At 37.6% G+C, this 23,526-nt stretch overlaps 1 protein-coding gene across 2 annotated transcripts in view; it reads right to left on the bottom strand.

Moving 5' to 3' along the window:
• igsf21a (immunoglobin superfamily, member 21a) overlaps nt 1–23,526 on the bottom strand; it is a 177,742-nt gene that overhangs the window by 52,383 nt on the left and 101,833 nt on the right. For both annotated transcript variants that reach the window (XM_040005530.1, XM_040005539.1), the window contains 2 exons: nt 21,611–21,732; nt 13,575–13,693 (listed from right to left, as the gene is read on the bottom strand). In XM_040005530.1, coding sequence (XP_039861464.1) covers nt 13,575–13,693; nt 21,611–21,732 — 241 coding nt within the window. The remainder of the gene's footprint in view (nt 1–13,574; nt 13,694–21,610; nt 21,733–23,526) is intronic.

Raw genomic sequence — 23,526 nt, 5'->3', positions numbered from 1 at the left:
ATTCAAGTATGAAACTAGAAAGATTAACTAAACCAAACAACATTCGGAGACCTCACATGTGTGTTTCTAGCTTATACCTAACACAAAAATATTGTTTAGTAATATTTAAATAAAATTAAAACTATTTACATAACAATATAAAAACTGTAGAATCTCTCAGAACACAAAGAGGCAAAACAACATAAGCTATTTAAGTCCACGTCAAGGCAGAAAAGTGTGACTGTAAGGAATAAGGGATTCATTCATTAAAAAAAAGACAGCAAACATCAGACTGTGCTGAACAAAAAGTCCTTGCAGCACTATGTTAATAATCATCTGCTTTTTAGTGACAAATGTCAGGAAAACCTAACAGTGTTTCTGTAAAATCTTGGCGTCTATGTGTCTATAGAACAGCGTCCTTGGCATGTAAGTTTCTGGAACACCATTCTTCCTCAGGATATTTCTTTATTTGGTGTTTTCATAAAGTATCAGGTTCTCTAATGTTTGACCAAAACTTCCCATAGCTTCTAAACTGGGTCAAGTAACTGGTGACTTTGACGGCCAAAACATATGATTGGCATAAGTTTCATACTTGTCAAACCATTCAGTGACCCCCTCAGCGGCCTGTTGAAAGAGCTATTCTGGAAGACACCAGGTGAGCACTTAAAACAAGTTTGTATTTATTTAAAATCACGCTTAGAGATAAGCAGACCCAAACAATCTAGCATCATGCCTCCCACAGCATAACAGAGCAGCTGGATACCCTTATTGTATGTGTCACAGCGCGAGGATGAGAAAGTGTGGACCCAAATGCAGATGACCGTGATGGAAGAGAATATTAAGAAAAAAAGCCTTTATTTAGGGCTGCACAAAACTGCAAACATAAGGCAAGGGAAGCCCGAGATAAACTAACAAAACTAAACTGGGAAAAGCTAAACACCAAAACAGTAGATACATAGAGAAAAACCTGAATCTTGAAACCTGAGAGCTGGAAAACCTGAAACTTGGAAACTCGAGGGGAGATAAGCAGATGGACCAACAGGGGAGAAGAGAAGACTAAATACACAAGGATAACAAGGAGATGTGAAACAGAAGGAAAACACAGCTGGGACTAATCAGAGACACATGACAGAGAAGGAACATTGAAAGCACTAAAAACAATATTAGGGACGATAAAAAATAAAACAGGAAACACGAGAAACAAGCTGAGACACAGACTCGACTCCGGGATGAACAGATATGAGAACATAACTGACTTGACGTGACACATGAAAGACAGAGGAGGCACAGTAACAAAAACTAGGACTAGAACCAACGAATATAACCAGAAACTAATTGAAAGAATATTCAAAAACCAGGAAACACAAAAACACTGGGTCCCCAAACCCATGACCATGACAGTATGATTCAAGGAATTGTGTTTTTCTTTCATTTTTTTCTCTTTTCTATATTAAAACAGGTATTGAGTTCAAATTTCTCACCACATTGTGTATTGAAATTATCCTCTAACAGCATAAACACAGCCTACGGTTCACTATTATCCATCTCATCAATATGTTCTAAAAAATGTTTTATATGTTCTACAGATGTAATGGAAAGAAAACATGTCTTTTACATCTTTCAAGGCCTTCTTATTCTGAGCTCACTGACTTTCTGGCTTTTGGATTGAAATATTTTAGTTGAGCATAATTCTTACAAAACATTCCTGACAAAATAAAGAGAACTATTAGAAAACCAAATAGGCATGGTTACAGATGAGTGACCTGTTTATTTCCTTTCATTTTTAGTTATTTTATTTTATTTCATTTATTATCTTCATATTAGGGCTAAAAATGAATCAAATTGTACACTTAAATAACAAACGAGCTCAGTCTTTTTAGTTGTTCTTTTTTCTAACCCAGCTGTCTCTTGGAAAATAAATCAAAATCAGCATCATTTCTTAAAACGAATGAATGAATAATTACAAGGAAAAGAATAACAATGATAAGTTTCGGCAAACTTGGGAAATAAATAATTAAACACTGTGAAGTCAAAAACTATTTTAGGTAGATAAGTCCACAGAAAAGGAGAATTATCAAGCAAGGTGATATTGGGGTAAAAGGTAGCGCAACAAAGAGTGTTTTTTTTATCCTTTGGTAAAATCAGTAGTTTGTCTCTGGGGAGGCGAAGCTGTTTCTCCTCTGTCGCCTACTCTGTCATCCATGCTCAAAAGATGGGACCTAGGTGGGGAGCAGAGCGCAGCAAGTGATGAAGACATCCTTAGTGAGAGGGAGTGAAGGGAATGAGGGAGACACACCACAAGGAATGAAGCTTACACTTCACAGCATTCAGAGAACCACAAGGAGACACTGGGGAGGCACCGTGTTCAGTATCAGGCATACATGTCCTAGGATAAAGGTAGGAGTGCTACCCAAGAAAACAAGAAAGGGCTGCATCATGAAAGACTTCACAAGGTTATTCTGAAGTGATGGTTTAAAGACTTTTAGAGCCATTTGAAGATGTATACTTCTGCATTATGGCGTGGTGCTTTGAAAAAAAAAAATGCTGATTTGCTGAAAGCTTCCTCTTGTCAAAAACACTGTCTCAATGCAACCGAGAAGTCTACAACCTTGACTTGACCATTATTTTATTCAACTCGCTTACTTTAAGTGATGTTTCACTCTCTAGTGTTAATATGCGGCACAGTAGAACAATCTTTGCATGATGTCCTCCACAGCTGCTCCGCCATGGCTCGGATTATATATCGGGAGAGGTGCATGCAGAAATGATTAATGCTTTACAGGCAGAAGACGCTGTGCCTTCTGGGGTTTAATAAACATCCCTTGATGTCACATGGAGGAAAATGGTATTTGTTTACAGCAAAATGTACTCGACACAGCCCAAGTTTTGGCTCTTTAACAGTGCTAACCTACAGTCACGCAGGGTCTACTCAGGACAGGCTAAATTCAAAATGAGAAGCAAAACTTTTGCCTGCAAGGTCTCATGCTATTAAGTGTGTACAAGGGAGATGAAAATAGATACCCTAAAATAATGCAGTTGAAAAAAACCCACACTTTTGTGTTTTAGCACTATTTAATATAGGGCACATAGGACTGAAGCGCAGCACAGAAATGCTTTGGCTGGATAATAATGCTATTATACTTTCCTCAATATTTTTCCCTTTCCTAGACACTCTGCCTGTCTTTGCCAATGATCTGCAAACTAAACCTAGTGCACCGCATTCAACTAAAACTAAGCTAGCAGTTAAAGATGGATGGAATGAGTCAAAAGATTAAAAAACTGAGTGCTCCCAAAAAGATAACTGAATCCTGGAATCCTTTCTTGTAACAATAGATAACATCATTTACTATTAAAATTTGTAACCACATCAAGCATATGACTTTGTATTTGAGAAAATAATTACAGTATAAAATGGGAAAATGTTATCATATTTATCCATCCATGTCTTTAGCAGAGCTTAGTGTTTGAGATCATAGCACTTCCTATGATGTAAGTTTTTAGATACTTTTTGCCCATCAGATCTCAAAGGATTCTTTACTGCTACCTCTACTTTTGCTGCTTTATAGTTTTATGCATACAAAGGCAAAAGAAACTTAATCAGTGCACATAACTGGCTTACATCAGCTCTTTTTACACATAAACTCCTTAAAATGTTGGAGAACTGTGCTGGTATATTGTACGAAGTTGCCCTTTTTAACTGCACATAGCGGGAAATAACTTGTTTGCAATTCTGTTCACGTTTAGTAAAGCAGAGGGAGTTGCCTGCATAGAGTGCAGTTCCCACTCCCTGAGTGAGAATTTACTAGACTATTACTGCACATGGATTAAAGAATGTTTAATGTTAGAACCAAATGCAACAAACATTTGTATTCCCCACGTTTAAGTTTAAACTTCTAAGTGCATCTGTGAAAACAGCTAGATGGTGTGTCATGATAGCTCATGCAGACTATGTCAGGCCAAATATTGCATCCTAAAGTCTTTTAGTGGACAGAATATAAGCAGATGATATGACGCAAGCATCAGATGCTTGTTTTTTGTTTGCTGTGTGAAATCTCTTGGTATGAAAACAGGCTTACTCATGAGGCTTCAGCCTTGGCATGCGTTGGCCGCCCTGCTGATGAGTGCCTGGTGAATGTCAACTGAATGAGGCACTGAATGAGCTAGAGGGTAAAAATGGCTTGTCGTTAATGTGGCCTCAAATGAGTATGGCTCCAGTATGGCTCCAAATGTGATTTCAAGATTATGCCGCAACCCAGTTGAAGCTAATTAGTAGCAAGATTGGAGCAAAATATTTCACTGTTTTACCAATGAAGGTTAAAAACCCTGCTTCTCTGTTAATAAAAGATTTCATGTTTGAGTGCGTTTTGAAAAAAGCAAAAACGCGTAAAGGGGATATTTTCTGACAAAACTGAGTATGGAAGGGAGCCCCCCCCCCCAAAAAAAAATCAGAGAGAAATTCCTTTACTTTGAATTAGTGACACACAGACTGTCAGTTCAATGTTGGGTTAAAAGAATCATTGAGGAAGCCCATGGGTTGTTTACTTTTGCCTCATTTATTACCACAGGGTTTTCACAAAGGCAGACATTTAATAATTCAACTGAATTCATTTAATTCTTCTTCTTTTTTTTTAGTACAGTGGGCTCCAAGCCAACATATTATACTGGCTCTATAAGCTGCTCAAGTTAGAGAAGCGGAAAAAACACTCCTCAAAGGATAGTCTAATGTTTATTGCAGCGTTTTCTCATAGTGAGATATGCGTCTTTTTTTCTTGTCAGTCAGCAAAACTTTGAAAGAAGTAAATTTCAAGTGGAAGTATGTTTCATAGATATATCTTTTCCACATGTCCTCAGATCAGAAATATCATCCTAGCAACCTATTAAGCAGAGCATTTTAACATTTAACATTGTGGTGAGCATTGTGAAATAGTCCATTTAAATCAAATTTTGATCTTTTCTTACACCAAACCAAGTAACAATGCTGCTTAAGTCTAATCAAACAGCAGTTTAAAAGGAAACTAAAATTACAGTCTGTTTATCCTCACATATCGTCATGTTTTCTTCTCCTCACCCCCAACCAATGGCTGCCCCTCTCTGTCCCTGGTTCTGCTGGAGGTTTCTTCTTGTTAAAAGGGAGTTTTTCCTGTCCACTGTCTCCAGAGCGCTTGCTCATAGGGGATCTGATTGTTGAGCTTTTCTATGTTTTCTCTATATTATCAAAAGGTCTTTATCTTACAATATAAAGGACTCTAAGGTAAATGTTTTTTGTGATTTGGTGCTACATAAATAAAACTGAATTAAATTTGCTGTTTGTTGAAGCTGCTGGCATGTTACTGACATGGACAGGGTGTTGTTTAACATCAATGTTGTGATACAAAGTCTTTTATGGAATTTACTGAGACAGGACTCACTCCAAACCCATCGCATACAAATGCCGATAAAGGACCTATAGCCAATATGCTGAGACTTACTGGATAAGGACAATGTTCAGGTTTAATACAGTAAAGGGGATAATTTTAACCAAGACCATATTTCATTCTTAAACTTAAACAAGTAATTTTTAGTTACCAAACCCAATCAGCTAGTTTTTGATGCCTGAAAAAAGAAGCAGCATAAAGTAACATAAACCTAACCTCCAAGTGAAAGCAAACAGAGAGAAAACACCAACACTAATCTGTGAGAGAAAACAAAATATGAACCTTGATTCCGGCTGTGCTGCAAACCCTCTTACTTCATTGTTTATACTTTGCAGCTCTTTACAAGAGGACCATTATTGCTTAGCATCAAGGAATAAGTGTCAAGACACCAATGTCAAAGGACATCTTGTGCGTATCTCTGCAGCACCATTATTGCAAAAGAACAATTTTTGACACAAAGTGATAGAAAAAATGGTGGAAAATTCCTTTTCATTGACAAAAATCTTTAGATTGAAAACTCTGATTCCACAAATTCCTGAAAAATATGAATATAATGTTGACATAAGATTGTAGCCAAAAAGGCAAAGTAGATCATATCGTCTTTTGCATATAACACTTTTGTATGGAATCAGTTGAATATGTTCTGGTGGTGACACCCCTCTGCAGAACATTAAGTGTGATGAGCAGGAACGTGACACAGAGGATAAATGAGAGAGTAGAGGAGAATCATATCAAGGACTCTCAAACAATCCCCTATGATGACCTGAGGCGTGCTAAAAGACGACATAGCAAACACTTCAGAGTGCAAGTGATAAGTCTGAAAAAAATTGGCATTCTTTCTGAGGGAGGAGAATTAGGACACTGTCACTTTGTGTCGATTCTGGCCAAGATGTTTGCCTCATTTTCCCAAAACATCCAGGACACAGAGGAAACAATTGCTCACTAACAATCCATCAAACCCTGCCACCCAAACAAGCCTCTCCAAGCATAAACACACAAACTGACATGCAAGCATTCACACACAGCCACTAAACTCTTCTTACTCGTCCACTGAACTGCTGTGTCTGCAGGCATTGCTGTCCAAGGGCTTGGCTTGTGCACCATTAATCCCACCCATGAATTTATAAATGAGCACCTAAATATACACAGTGTTTAATTAAAGTTAGATGTCTATTACTGAAGCAAATCCCAGTTATATGGGAAGAGAAGGTAATCAGTCCCTCTACACCTTCATCCCTGTATCCACGGATTACAAATACATCTTATTCATCCTAAATATTAATAGAAAATATTTCTAAAATTACATGACATGATGTTGTGGAGATGTCACACGTTACCAAACCATTGTCTCAAACACACAGCACCACAAAAAGCTAATTGCTTTGAGCAACATGCACAGATCAACTAGGAGCGAGCTTTCCAAGGTCAGGATGTGTTATTATGAGACAAATACCCTTTCCCTGTAATCTTTGGAATGTCGCATAGAAATCACTTTGGGTAATAACAAATAATGACCGGATTTTTACCATTGGGAAAGAGATATTGATTTTTTTTCACCCACCAAAGCCTTAAATTATGACCTTAGCTTTACAGCAATGGATATGTCACTGCTCTCAGAATGAAACATAAATTTTTCTGCCTGGAAACAAGTCTGTCCTGTGAAGTTTTAAAATCACACTATAATGAATTCATTACATGTGAATAACATGTTATAATTTATGCACCAAAATGTCTCACATTCTGGCTTTCGTCGTTGCTTTATACAAATCTACCAGACAAATTATTCTACATAGAACGGGACATGACAAAGGTATAAAAAATTAAAGAGAAAAGGCCTTATTGTTTTGACTGGTGGTTCAAAATGTGTACAGTGATCCCTCGCTATAAAGCGGGTCACCTTTCGCGTCCTCGCTGTTTCGCGGATTGTTTTTGTGCAATTTTGCATTTATTTTTTTTTAACAGCGCATTGTGCTCTGCGTCCTGATTGGCTGTAGACCATTGTCAGTCAATCTCGTGTTGTGTCTCCTGTACAGTACAGAATGCGTCCAGCTTGCGAAATTTACATAAATCTTTGATTGCTAGCAGTGTGACTCTGAAGTGCTGTCCTGTATGTTTGTAAGTTTTCTCCCCAACGAACACAACAATGTCGACAAAACATTTTGCACCGTCAAAAGCACCTCCAGGTGCCTTTGGTTTCATTCTATTGAGAGCTTTGACAGTGTTTAAACAAGAGAGAAAAGTGTGAAAATGTTTATGCCTGTCTGAGAAAAGTGTAAACTGTGTGTAGTGAGGGGTTATAATAATGGTAAAAAATAAAGTTGGCTGTTTCGCGGACTTCACGTATCGTGGTTTATTTTTAGAATGTAACTCCCGCAATAAACGAGGGACCACTGTATTTTAACTATGAAGGCATCAGTGGTACTTGCATTTGAATAAATCCAATGCTGTTCACCTGTTACAGGACCAGAGTTATATGCAACAATACTATCATTTTTGTCATTTGAAGCTGAAACTGGTGTTAATTATTGCAACCATTGACCTTTGCGGCCTAGTTATCACTTCTTACAAAAGAGACTGTAAGTTCCACTTCCTTCCTTTACATTTTGTTGAATGTATACACAAAGCAGTGTAATGCGGATTTTATCCATTCATCTATTCTCTTAACTGCTTTTCCAGTTCTGGGTTACAGGGTGCTGGAGTCTATGCTTGCTGTCATGGGATGAGAGGCAGTGTACACCTAGACTGATTAAAACCCAAATCAACTGATCAGAGTTTCCTAAAAACTCGAATCAGTCAAAATAACTGCAACTGGTACAACTCTAACTGTAATACATGACTGCTTACAGTTTGAGTCAATTTGGTCTTTAACACTATGGCCAATATCTACTGGAAGCGATATCCCTCACAGCATAGGAGTGCAGGAAAAAGACTTCTCAAACTTGCAAGAAATTGAAGGACAGCAGTGTGAGTGTCAAGAGTTCAGGGTTTAGCCTTTTAAAACTCATTGATTGAATTCTTGGCAGCAGATGCATTAAAATGATAATTCTTATTTATGAAGCCCTTTTAAAAATTAAAATACTCACCATGTACCGCTTCCTATTAATTGACTTTTTTCTTTCTCATTTTCTTTCTTTTGCCTCTCTGCTTTTTTCTTTACTTCCCATTGAACTTGACACACTAATAGGTTATGAATAATTCTGTTTCAGTTTAGACGGCAATTAGCTACAATGCCAGGGGCCATTCTTCTTCCTTTCTAGTGGAGTGGTGATTTAAGACCCAGCTGAGTAAGGGGGCTCCAGCCGTCCGACAACCACATCATTTTCTTCTTTCAATCCAAGAGTGAAACACAAAAGAGTTAACTGAGCAAATCCTCTCTCATTGATAAAGTCTTTCTCTTAAGTAAATGTGGAATGTGGGGGAGGGCTCTACACAGAATTATCTGGTCGCTTACCAAAAAGAAAATAAAAGGGTCACAGGCTTAGTTTAAATATATATGTTAAAAGAACTAAAATGAAAAGAAAAAGAAAACATCACCAGTTCCTGGGGGCAAAAGAAAAAAATCTTAATACTGGAGTAAGGTTGTCAAACGGTGTCCCTCTCTGGTGTTCCACTGAAAAATTTTACAATTGCTAATTAGCCACAGGACCACATGGAGAACAGCATGTCTTTGCTCTGGAATTGATACATCAGAGGCAAGCAAAGCAGCTGTTGTAAGAGGGACTTAAATACAATAATTACAGCACAGGCTGAGCAATAGGCTACAGGAACAAAACCACAAAACCTCCTCTAGTGATTGAAACAAAGAGGCAACAATATAAAAAGGTAAATGGAAGAAAACAAATATTCATGTGAATTAAATTAACATGTTTGATAAAAATAAATATAAAAACTCAAAGATCAATCAAATCAAAATAGGTGCTTTATTGAAAATTTGTAAGACTTCTGAACAGTTGCTTTTATAGTAGAAAGATGTCTTCCTATCAACTTGAATTGTTAGTTGGATCAATTTTACAATCCTTGCTAACACACCCTCAGGAACCAAATTTCTTTTAACTTCATATTTGAAGGAAGCAATAAACGTCTGATGGCAGAAATTCAAGATAACGATCATTAATGAAATTTAATCAATTCCTCCATAGCCCAAGGACCTATCCCTCCACAAGAATACAGGGAACATGTTTAACTATTCTTGATGTCATTAAGATAGTCACAACAGCACGAAAAAAGTAGTCAACAAAGTGACAGAAAAAAATAAATACATCCTTAAACAAGAAAAAATAATACTGCATCAACCTGAAAAAAAATCACCTCTTTGTAAAATATCTTTGGTATTCATTGCGTGAGGGTAAATAATTCACTTGCCGCCTCTACTCCCATTGTTTTCTCTCTGAGCCAACATCCATCTGATTAGTGTGTCATTTAGTGTGTCATATTAATTAACGAAAGACCAAGACAGACTTTTAATTCATTTGAAAGCCTGATGCTTAACCTTGTCCACCCCAGCTGTAAAACTCAGAAACCAGTCTTGTTATCGTCTATCGTCCACCTGGGCCTTACACAGAGTTTCTCTCTGATTTCTCAGACTTTTTATCTGATTTAGTGCTCAGCTCAGATAAAATAATTATTGTGGGTGATTTTAACATCCATGTAGATGCTAAAAATGACAGCCTCAACATGGCATTTAATCTGTTATTAGACTCAATTGGCTTTCTCTCAAAATGTAAAAGAACCCACCCACCACTTTAATCACACTCTAGATCTTGTTTTAACATATGGCAGTAGAAACTGAACATTTAACAGTGTTTCCTGAAAACCCTCTCCTGTCTGATCATTTCCTGATAACATTTACATTTACAATAATTGATTACACAGCAGTGGAGAGTAGACTTTATCACAGTAGATGTCTTTCTGAAAGCGCTGTAACTAAGTTTAAGAATATAATCCACCCACTGTTATCATCTTCAATGCCCTGTACCAACATAGAGCAGAGCAGCTATCTGAATACTACTCCAACAGAGGTTGACTATCTTGTTAATAATTGTACCTCCTCACTACGTACGACTCTGGATACTGTAGCTCATGTGAAAATTAAGACCTCAAATCAGAAGTACCTGACTCCGTGGTATAATTCTCAAACATGTAGCCTAAAGCAGATTACTCGTAAGCTGGAGAGGAAATGGCGTGTCACAAATTTAGAGGATCATCATTTAGCCTGGAGAAATAGTTTGTTGCTTTATAAGAAAGCCCTCCGCAAAGCCAGAACATCTTACTATTCATCACTGATTGAAGAAAATAAGAACAACTCCAGGTTTCTCTTCAGCACTGTAGCCAGGCTGACAAAAAGTCAGAGCTCTACTGAGCCAACAATCCCTTTAACGTTAACTAGTAATGACTTCACGAACTTCTTCACAAATAAAATTTTTAGCATTAGAGAAAAAATTACCAATAATCTTCCCACAGATGTAATATTATCTACAGCTACTTTTAGTACCATCTTTCTGAGTTAACTTCAATAATTACTTCCTCCAAACCATCAACGTGTCTTTTAGACCCCATTCCTACAAAACTGCTCAAAGAAGTCCTGCCATTAATTAATTCTTTGATCTTAAATATGATCAACCCATCTCTAATAATTGGCTATGTACCACAGGCCTTCAAACTGGCTGTAGTTAAACCTTTACTCAAAAAGCCATCTCTAGACCCAGCAGTCTTAGCTAATTATAGGCCAATCTCCAACCTTCCTTTCATATCAAAAATCCTTGAAAGGGTAGTTGTCAAACAGCTAACAGATCATCTGCAGAGGAATGGTTTATTTGAAGAGTTTCAGTCAGGTTTCAGAGCTCATCACAGCACAGAAACAGCTTTAGTGAAGGTTACAAATGATCTTCTTATGGCCTCTGACAGTGGACTCATCTCTGTGCTTGTCCTGCTAGACCTCAGTGCAGCATTCGATACTGTTGACCATAATATCCTATTAGAGCAATTAGAACATGCTGTAGGTATTACAGGTACTGCACTGCAGTGGTTTGTATCATATCTATCTAATAGACTCCAATTTGTACATGTAAATGGAGAGTCCTCTTCACATACTGAGGTTAATTATGGAGTTCCACAGGGTTCAGTGCTAGGACCAATTCTGTTTACATTATACATGCTTCCCTTAGGCAGCATCATTAGAAGACATTGCAAAAATATTCACTGCTATGCAGATGACACCCAGCTCTATCTATCCATGAAGCCAGATAACACACATTAGGACATAAAGACCTGGATGGCCGCTAACTTTCTGCTTCTTAATTCAGATAAAACTGAGGTTATTGTACTCGGCCCTGAAAATCTTAGAAATATGGTATCTAACCAGATTCTTACTCTGGATGGCATTACCTTGGCCTCCAGTAACGCTGAGAGGAACCTTGGAGTCATTTTTGACCAGGACATGTCCTTCAACGCACATATATAAACAAATATGTAAGACTGCTTTCTTCCATTTGCGCAACATCTCTAAAGTTAGAAATATCCTGTCTCAGAGTGACGCTGAAAAACTAGTTCATGCATTTATTACTTCCAGGCTGGACTACTGTAATTCATTATTATCAGGAAGTCCTAAAAACTCACAGAAAAGCCTTCAGCTAATCCAAAATGCTGGAGGAAGAGTACTGACAGGTACTAGAAAGAGAGAGCAGATTTCTCCTGTTTTGGCTTCCCTTCATTGGCTCCCTGTTAAATCCAGAATTGAATTCAAAATCCTGCTCCTCACATACAAGGTCTTAAATAATCAGGCCCCATCTTATCTTAATGACCTTGTAGTACCATATCACCCTATTAGAGCACTTCGCTCTCGCACTGCAGAACTACTTGTTGTTCCTAGAGTATTTAAAAGTAGAATGGGAGGGAGAGCCTTCAGTTTTCAGGCCCCTCTTCTGTGGAACCAGCTTCCAGTTTGGATTCGGGAGACAGACACTATCTCTACTTTCAAGATTAGGCTTAAAACTTTCCTTTTTGCTAAAGCATATAGTTAGGGCTGGACCAGGTGACCCTGAATCCTCCCTTAGTTATGCTGCAATAGACGTAGGCTGCCGGGGGACTCCCATGATGCATTGAGGTTTTGCTTTCCAGTCACATTTCTCACTCACTATGTGTTAATAGACCTCTCTGCATCGAATCATATCTGTTATTAATCTCCGTCTCTCTTCCACAGCATGTCTTTATCCTGTTTTCCTTCTCTCACCCCAACCGGTTGCAGCAGATGGCCGCCCCTCCCTGAGCCTGGTTCTGACGGAGGTTTCTTCCTGTTAAAAGGGAGTTTTTCCTTCCCACTGTCGCCAAAGTGCTTGCTCATAGGGGGTCATATGATTTTTGGGTTTTTCTCTGTATCTATTATTGTGCGATCTACTGTACAATATAAAGCGCCTTGAGACGACTTTTGTTGTGATTTGGCGCTATATAAATAAAATTGAATTGAATTGAAATTTAAAAAAAGAAAATCCCACAAAACCCTGACACACAGCAGTGTGCTAACAGATATTCTCAAAATTATACCAAGTGCAAAACAACTGATCACACATGTTAGAAAAAAAATCTGATTATGTAAATATTCATTTTTATTGAGTATGCTACACGTTTTCCTTCAAATTAGGGCAAATGAAGGAAAGATCAGGGATGATGGGCATGTGCAGATATTTTTCGCACACAAATTAAGGTTAGTTCAGGAAATAAACATTGAAATAGAAAGATTGTCTCACTGTATTATCAAAGAAATGAAATGGATACTCTTTTTTTTTTAAAGAAAGACAGTAAAATTATATCTAACTTCTAGAAATTTGAGCTAAATGGAGCTGCAAACAATAGTTACTTTGCATTATTTTACACACTTGTTTAATATTTTTGTTTCTTTTTGGGGTAAAAAAGATTTCTTCTGACATACAGGAAAACAGTATCTCTGTATCATTTTTTTTAAACATCCCCTATGGCACCGCATATTGAAGCTTCAGTCTTTTGAGTGATCAAGAGGCTTCTCCCTTGCCTGCAGGCGAGCAGCACAACCAGTTTTTCAGTATTTTCTCTCTGTCTGACCTGCAGACTTTGAACAGTCCCTCGCCATGCAATACATGTCCCACCCGAGCATCCCATTTTAACCAAAAAGACATTGACTTTTGGTGCTTTTAAAATGATGATACTCACACATAACCGTAAGAAAAACATTCCCTGAAGCCAGGACAACTTTCTCCCTTGTTGCCCGGTCGTAGATGCCCACATGGCATTCATAAGGCCCGTTGTCTGAGATCCTGACCTCTGGGAGTCTGCAAAGTAAAGGGTTACACTGTGAGTTGATACTCATGTTTCAATTTTTGTACTAACATCTGACAACAAAACAATTAGATTAGCAAGTACATACATGGGAAGATAACTATTTGTGTTCACAGAAGCTACTTCCAGCTGCTCCCTCATTCACTAGGGGTCACTACAGCAGGTAGTGCCACATGTTTAATTTGGGAGATTTTTACACCTTCCTGACACAATCCCCAAGGGATCTGTGTCTCCTCTCGGGATTAAACCAAGGCACTCTTGCTTGTTAGGTAAATGTGCAAACCATGACACTTTCACATAAAAACTGAATGTGTCAATCAGTGTCAACAGAATAGCCTTGTAAAGGTTCAGTCATAATGCGCGTTAGGGCTGTGCGATATGACCAAAATCTCATATCCCGATATAAGAATTCTATCGTCCCGATAACGATATAAATCACAAAAATGTAACATTTTCTGTAAATTCTGTGAATCTCGGGCAGCTCGACTTGCGGAAAGTGTTTCCGGCTGCGCGTCATGTAGCTGGAGTCGAGTGTTTTAACAGATGCATGAAACTATACATTTCTAGACATAAGTTGTAAAGGCCGCCGTTTTCTTTGTGAGTATTTATTACACGGCGTGCTGCGGGGAAAAGCCTGTTCTGACGTTTGAGTCTAAGGTTTATTTTTTAGCACCTGGCGGCTCTTTTTTACTTCTCATCCGTAAATAATCTGCTCTTTCACATGATTCAGTTTATTTTGAAAAGTCTCAACAGGATCTTGAGCTTTATTGTGAAAGGTTTATGTGGAACATAAACAAGCGGACACGCGATGGTTTTAACGTCGTTGTTGCTAACCACAACGCATAAAAACAGGCGCTTGTCCTGTCAGTAGTGTGGTTATATTAAATATAAGAGAAAGAGAGAACTTTAAGAAATTAATATAGCCACTACAGTGACCATCAAAACGCTGAAAAAGTATTGCTGTAAACAGTTTATTTTGCGACACCACGAAACAAGCGATAGCGTAAAATGAAACGATAGACGTTTTTATATCGTCATCCGATATATATCGTTATATCAAACAGCCCTAATGCACGTGTATAATTGCTATCAAAATTAATCCAGAGTCCAGAGATGACTGCAGCCCAGCCCTTGAGCAATGAAACCCAGAGCGTCAGTGCTCCACCCAACATAAACCATGAAAACCAAAGTTTGGCCTTCAGGAAGTGTTTCTGTTATGGAATATGTTATTGTAGTAGCAACCAGGAAAATGGTAGAGAATATCGTTGAAAATGAAGAAGTTATCTACATAGTGAATGACTTACTTAAACTGAAACTGTAATATTTTCCAAACTGGTGAGCACAAGGCCAAATTTTAAAAAGGATTTGTTACAGTCACAAAACTTTACAGGTGCATTCGAGGGTGTCGGGATCCCATCACATAATGGTTCCTTGTAGTTGACTAGATTTAACTAGTTAACTACAAGGAACGATTATGACAGTAAACACACACACACACACACACACACACACGCAAACAAATCTAAAAGTTGAACAGCGAGCCCCTTTTGCAGGCCCATTAATGACCAAGGGTCCATCTGTATCAGTTTTTTGCTCATCCATCATTTTTTAATAAATTAATCGGACATTGACGATGTCTGTTAGAATAAAAGATCCCACAAAACAAAGTTTATCAGTGTCTCACGTAGACTGAATAAATCCTTAATTCAGATTACAGATCAGTTGAGTGTCAGAATTCAGAAGTCAAAAAGTTTAGTCAAAAAGTATCACTCTTTTGCTATCGTCTGCATCCTTCAAATGAAAATACACTGACTTTGGTCAACAGGGTTGTCAAATACTGAAGTCTTTGGTACATTTGACAACCCTGTTGCCGGTGTATGACACTTTTTTCTATGAAAGATAAGTGTAGAGTGTTCTTATAAAAAAACAAAAAAGAAAACCCTAAAAGTATATTTCAGAAAACAGCTTTCACTATACTTGTTTTTCATCTGTAATTCTGCAGAGACACAACAGGCAGCGATTATCCAGTCAGCAATAGCAAATGGCCATTTTTGAAAGAGAACAAGAGCACAATCTGTATTCTGTACTCAGCTAATATGTCAACAGTGATAATCAAAGTGAGACACCACTAGTCACATTTAGCTCCTGTGATTTATGCCCACAAAACAGGGACAATTGTCCTTGCTGCTCGGGTGTTTCAGATGGGGACCTCTGTTAGAACAGCAGCAGGGTGCTCTTAGCAGCCAGGCTTTAATGAGTTCAGCTGTGTGTTTGTGTGTGTATGCATATAGGTGCGTGTCTGGAGGAGAGGAGTGCTCCCTATTGGAGAGCAGTCAAATCAGTGTGACTATATATATATATGTATGTATATGTGTGTGTGTGTGTGTGTGTGTGTGTGCGCGCGTGCGTGTTTGTTTTATTTAACTTTTATTTATACAGGGGGTCCCATTGAGACTTAATGTCTCATCTACAAGAGAGACCTGTTTCAGACATGTTTACTGAGACTTCTATCTGACCACTGTATGATTTGTCACATCTTTGATCCATGAATAATTAAGAAATAGGAAATAAAACACCACATTTGAAGTTTGTACCTGCTGGTTAGACAAGTGCTCTACATGTGTTTTATTTCTCTGGTTCTTCAAGTGTTTAGAAAACCTAATGAAAAATGGATAGATACTATGAGTAGGCACACTGAGGTTTTCTCCCATAGCACTTGAGGAATACGTATATAACAGGCAACACTTTTTTTTTAACACTACTGAATAAAAGTGATGAGAATAGCACAGTGACTCTCCCTCTGTGGTGGTGTTGGGTAATTGGTTTTATTATGGTAAATGCTGATGTAGTCCATTGCTTTGTTTTTGCAAACAAAGCCATAGTTCACTTATCCACAGTCCTGACTACTGCTTATATGGATTCAAACCAAGACAGAGACGGAACTTACCAAGTCCAAAAAGAAGGACCATAACGATAAGATGTGGAAGAATTTGTGGAAGAAAGAAACCTCAAATCAAACCATTTCTGAGTGACTACCTGCTTGGACTCTCTTACAGTTTGACAGCTAGTTTGACACATGTGTCTAGCTGTCTGGACTTGGGAAAGAGGAAAGGTTGTACTCCTAACACTGAGACTTCTTTTAAATATTAAGACTGGTGGAATTAAATTTTCAGCATCCTCTCTAATCCTCGATTCCATGCATTTGAGAAGTGTTGGTCCACTGAGACCCCCCCCCCCCCCCCCCCGAAATTATACATGTGATTCCAACGCTATTAAAAAAGCTTTATTGCTGTTTTTTATTTGCTATTAAAAGGTCAGCTAATGTTTGAAGTTTTTGTTTGGTATGAATCTCAATTTAAAAAGAATAAAGTCATTTTAGTATTGATTTATTTTCTTTCATATTACTGCTCTGATTACACCCATACATCACAAGAACCATCAACACAGTTAAATGCGTGTGTTTACATCTTAGTGAACAGCATTATTAGGAGCGCTTAAACAAACTGTTAAGCAAACGTGGCTATTTTGAGTTGTTCTACAATTAAACCACAGCAGCACAACATGTATCAGCTAGGTTTATAACAAATAAAATGTAGCACCATCACATTTATTTATTTGTATTTGTCTTTTTTATTTATTTATTTATTTCATTTGTTGTGAAAATTTGGGTGTCAGTCAGTTGTAAAAAGGTGTTTGGGCAATGACACAAACCATAGCAGATGGTTAAATCAAAGTCTTTCTCAGCCTTTGGAACTAAAACGATTATCAGCAAACCAAACATATAGGTAATTAAATTAAAAAGAACAAAAAAAACAATTTCTGAAAACTACAAAATGTCCCATGTTAAAACACGCACACACAAAACAGCAGGTACACAGTGGCGGTCGATATCAATGGGCCCCCATGGAGGAGCGGCAAAAACAGCACACCGCAAAGAGAGATCGATTGTCCCCTAGGAGTTTTCCTGTAATGCAGGCCTTCCTCTAGAACTTCTTCTGCCTACAAATGCAAGAAAATGCAACTGCCTAGATGGAGAGTGAAAAAGAGAAGACTTGACAGAGTGGTGTCTGATAGCTCATCCAGTCAATCTCTGCATCAAATTAACTAGCACATTGTCAGATACTCTTTCTGGCCTGAAGCATTATGGGTGAATGGGTAAAGACTGGCAGTTGTAAGATGGTGAAAAGCAGAGATAAACTGCTGAGAACGGGATGCAAAGTGAGGTGTGTAGTCATCTGTTTCCTTAATGAATGAGCATGAAACAAAATAATCAGGATAATGCTGTGATTCGGTGAGTGTGACAGACTCACTACTTTGTGGTTGCATTATACTAAGTGCTGATGTAGCTCATCTTTCTGTCCTTACCCAACACTATAGTCCTGCTGTTTGCTACCCTAAGTACTTAGGATTTATGCATTGAAATCCACACAAACGCAAAAAGCAGAGCACAGTGACAAAAAGGTAGAAAGAATGGAGGTATTGCTGAAAGAAGGGTAAACGCCCAAATTGAAACCAAACACACAGAAACACACAAAGAACACACACACACAGACTTTCTGTTGATTAAAATAACTCTAAAGCCCCATTGAGTGTGCATTAATTTGTGAAGCCATTACTCATTCTTCATCACAAATGTAAAGCTTCACTTCACCCTGCAATTATATCTTACAATAGTGTACTGTATGCACATTTCTTTGAAAACAGGAGTCGTGAGAGGGTACTTAAACATCTTTAGAAAGACGTGTGCCACCATTAAAATATTTTACTCAAACAATTTATGGAATTTTTTTTTATTTACTCTTATCTCTTTTTTGTTTCAATAAATAAGCGATGACAAAAGTATTAATCTGCTTTAACTGCTTTGCTGCTTTTATAAAAGAGAGATTGTATGAATGACTCAGTTATTATGTGACCTGTGGCAGTTTATTCTATATTTTTTCAGTTTGAATACATTTTCAATCCATTCAAATAACATGTATTTTTTTCATGTTTTATACTCAATAATAATACTCAAATGTCAAGTGGTGCAACTGCTGATTTAAATGAACAGATTCAAAAGATGATTTTTTTTTTAAATTGTGTTTAACGATAATTCAACATAAAATAGTCGGGCACTATTTACTTTTAATTGCTACAATAATCCATTTCATCCACTTTATTCTGCTTATCTGATTCAGTGTTGCCCAATCCAGCTGTCACCAAGTGAAAGGCGGGGTACATCCTGGATAGGATCATCAGTCTATTGTAGTGTTAAAATAATCTAAATAGTTTTAAAACTGTTAAAATAAATAAAATGATTTTGTACACCAACTGTTCTTAAATTTCAGGCTGACACAGCCAAGACTACGAGACTTTTATTATTAAGTATAAAAAGTGATGTAGCAAAAAAGAAATTTAATCATACAAATAAAATGGGGTTTGTATGGCTGGCTGAATGCATGAATGAAAACTATACATCTGCTGGCACCTCACAAAAAGTATGGGAACAGCACTCTATGTAAAAAGAGAATTTTAGTTTAGTTATACTTTAACTTGTTCTCTTAATAGGCATCCATTAATATCAAATACATTAATATAAAATACAGGCTTTGCATTTTTGGATGAACATTATACTAAAACTCCTACTCTTTTTAAACACATTTCTTCTATACAACAGAGACAAGGTCACAGATGTCCATTTTCTATAACTTAGCAATATCAGCCTCAAAATAGATTTTAGTTTTTTTTATCTGCACTACTAAAGCAGAATTTACAGAAACCTCAAGTGGAAGAGAAGATCTGACTTTACAACTGCAGTCAAACTTTAATGTGTAAAAGTTAAGGAACACATATGAAACCTGCATCCAATTTGGTTGGGTTTTCCAAAACAGCAAGTGGTCAAGTGTAAGGAAAAAATGGTCAATTAAAGGCTGTGCAGTGGCAGATAAATGCATTGTATCTCAAGTCACTGTGCACCATTAGTAATGTTAAAAAAGTGCTGTGACTGCAAACAATCATCATAAAAATCGTACTGTTCTCAGTATAAAAAGCTACATTATTACATGTGGCCTATACAGGATGTGTTAAACCAATAACTGATGTCAAGTCAAAGGGTCTTTTATGACAAGCAGCAAACTCCTGCTTTTGATTGGACCCTGAATAGATATCAAATTTCCAGGGTCACTAGTTATGTGCAAGATCTGTTGTTTCCCTTGCAAGAACTAATCTATGTATTGACACTTGAAGATGCAGAATGTCACAGCTGCTGTCGTTCTTTGAAAGATTACACTAATAGCTGTTGAAGCCAAACAAGACTGGGAAATCTTAGATGAACCAATATCAGTGTGACTTCAGATGCTGTTGAATATTTGCAAGATGTAGGAAGGATTATTTTTATTATTGCTACACTATAATAGTACCATAATCACATATAGCTTTTAGATTATACAAAAGCTCTGAAGTTTCCTGCACAATGTTCCATGTTTATAAAGGCTACAGAATATTGAGGCAATCATTTTTGGTCATAAAGCTCCATTCGTCAGAGTGGTAAGGCTTTGTACAGAAGATTTACAATTCTAAAGTGGAAACGGGTGAATACAGTGAGTAAAAATTCAGCTTTTTGCATTTATGAGAAGCACTGAGCTTCTGTTAGACACCATGAAAGCAGGAGTGTGACCAGGGAGTCTTTCTTGACTGGAAAAACGGTGTGATTGTGGCAGAATCCCACATGGCTCTCTGGATGACTAACACAGGCTTAGCATTCTTGTACGGGTGCAGGTAGCAACCAACTGATCAGTGTGCTGTAGAAGACTTTGTGTGTATATATATATATATATATATATATATGGATGTGTCCACGTGTGGTTGGTCATTTCTTTTGTTGCTGTGTACAAACATGTTTTCATGTTAGTGTGAATATAAGTGTGTACGCCATTCCATTTTGATTACGCCTACAGTCCCAAAGGGATAGTAGGATTGTCTAAATAAATCATTTTCAGCTGGGCAGACACACCACACAGGAGAAAAGAGAATAGAAAGAAAAAGGAGAGAAAATACATCGAGGTAATGTACATGAGCCAAATCAAAAAAACAACAACAAAAAACAGCAGGATAAAGATGAGATGAAAAGTAATGATGAAAGTGGGATCATTACAAAAAGGATGCAAAGTGTGAAGCATTCTGGGTTTGAATGAAGTTGCAAGGGCAATGAATGGCCAGCGTTTCCTTTTGTGCTGCTAAGCATTCAAATAATGATATCTACAGGAGAAGACCCAAAGCAGAGGGAGAGAGAAATGCGGAGATATGCAGACAGCTGCCAGCCGTATTGTTAAGGCCTGGGGTAAAAGAAGGCCGTCCCTGGGATGCCTTAAATGTGTAATCAAGCCAACCAAAGTCACGAGACTCCTCCTACTCTGATGTTCTCAATTTCTTGGCAACTTAGTAAAACTTGTTAATGCATACATAGCAGTACTATAAATCCTGTGGATAACAGATCCTTCAAATATAGGTGAAGCACATGCTCAACTCCATGTGCTGCATCGCTCCAAGTGTAAGAGATTGGGTTTGCTACCTGGGATATATAAAACCACTACATAATGGGGCAGCCTGACCAGATGTTAGATAAATCTTTAACACTAAAGACTTTATCCTGTGCAGAGTTGATGATTAGAGTTTGCCACTGCCTCCTGTCCTCATGTAATAAAACCCCTTTGCTCGGTCACTGAGTCTGGCCTTCTGGCCTCATCTGACCACCAGCAGATGGCTGGGAATGAAGTTGGGTTGTACCGAACAGGAATTCATCTTAGTGCATTTCATCACAGTGTCAGAAGGTTGTTTGATTATACAGTGAGTTTAATATTTTACAATTCACCACTGCAGCAAAACAAATCTATTATGAAAAACAAGAAAACTGAATTAATTTTTAGGCTTACCGGACAGTTGATTGGTATACAAGGTCTTCACGCCTGCGGTAGTCCTCCATGTGAGAGTAGTTTGTATTAAACATAGCATCGTAGGTGAAGATTTTCTGCTTGATAGTACCTCCATCTGTGACCTGTGAAGCAAAAGGAGAGAGCATTACTAAGGTGAATTCTCCAGTGATGAATGGGACAGGAGCAACCTTTTTACCCCTAGAGCTTCTCTTATGAATAAACTGTTGTCACATGGCCTGAGAGTGCACAAAGTAATCCTGCCTGCAATTACCTCATTGATTCATGATAAGTTTATTCATTATAAGGTCTAATGGCAAAGGGATTAAAAATCTGCTGACACGATAACCTCAAAGAGACAGTCTCTCGGCTTCATTTGTGGCCATGGATAAATCTTAATGAAGACTGACGTAGTACAGTGTTCTGCATGTGACAAGTAGTCCGCTTTCTGTAGAGGTAATAGCATGTGACAAGACAAAGATAACAGAAGAGGATATTCAAACACTGGTCTTGTTTCATTTTTTTTCTGGGTAGATGATCGAGCAGTTCTTTCCTTTCCAGTATTCACAGGAGTGTTAAACTCACTTCAAAGCAGCCCCTAATGCTGCTTTGAAGAAGGACATTGTTGGTGAGCCATGGATCCTTCTTCTGTTTGCCAGAGAAGATTGGTTCTGATTCAAACAAATCATTTCAGTTGAATAAACAATGTCAAAGGATTTCATGATTAGTCCATACTAAAATACACATGGTCTCATGTAAAGAAAAGGCTAAATTGTACTTATATCAGCAAACAATTGTTCCCTGTGAATGTAGGGTAACTCCTATGACCCCTTGCCTCTAGAGAAAGCTTGCTGCCTTAGGCTTATTTTGCTAACAGGTTCTGCAGAGGGAGTTGGCAATGCTGAAACAACGAAAAGCGCAGGAGTGTGAAAATAAATTACCCCAGTTACCTGTAACAAATAACTTCTTCTTGGTTACAGGCCCACCGGTTTGGCAGGAGCTGGGATTTTTTTTTTAAAACAGATTTTAAATATTAAAGGTCAACATGCTTGCTCGTAAAAAGCATTCATCTACTTTCTAACTTAAGATTTTTGAGAGGAAGTTTTCCGGATGTTGTGAACAAAATCAAAGGATTGTGCCCATCTGTTTTATTTTAATATCACTTCACATGTATAGCACAAAGCAAGTTTATTTGGACCACTATAGAAGAGGAGATGGATATTAAGAGCAGCCTCTAAAAGCAAAAGCACATCTGGAAACCAGTCAGACTTATCCCACCACTGTAGCTACAGTAATGCTTATTTTACAAAGATCGGTTTAAGGAGGAAAACTGGTATTTTTTGTTTAACATACTTGTGCAACACCACACATGAAATAGATTTTTCAGACTTTAAAAGCATACCTCCATTAACTTTATTTCCATATTGTACAATGGTATCTCATATGGGTGCCATACACATATTGGAAATCGAGAGACAGCACATTCCAATGGAAAAAAATAAAATGCCACTGAGACAAAGTAATATACGTTACAGATTAATGCAGAGTGAAGCACACATTCATAACAATGAATTATGCAGCAAAACTGTCACTGAAATTTGAATGGTTCATTTCCAGTTATTTGCCTGTATCTCTCAATTTCACACTGCAATAGTGCCTGAGTAAGCGATTAAATACGTGAGACTAGATCAAATACAATTCTACAAAAAGAGTTTTGTTATTTGTATTTGCACGTTTCTGTCAGTCAAAAAATAATTTGAACAACTAATGTTAGACAGCAAGTGCAATCATTTTTACTGGTCCTTAATATTTCCTTGATTGCTTGTTTTGAATTGTAGGTCTATGCCTTGTAAAAATGCAACTAGCTGTTCAACTAGTTTTGGCAGTATTAGTCATTAAATATAACATACAAGACAGCC

The sequence above is a fragment of the Simochromis diagramma genome, unplaced genomic scaffold, assembly GCF_900408965.1.
Source record: "Simochromis diagramma unplaced genomic scaffold, fSimDia1.1 OVJJ01000320.1, whole genome shotgun sequence".
NCBI lineage: Eukaryota > Metazoa > Chordata > Actinopteri > Cichliformes > Cichlidae > Simochromis > Simochromis diagramma.
Note: the sequence above shows the minus strand (reverse complement) of the source record. Positions and strands in the feature narration are given on the sequence as shown.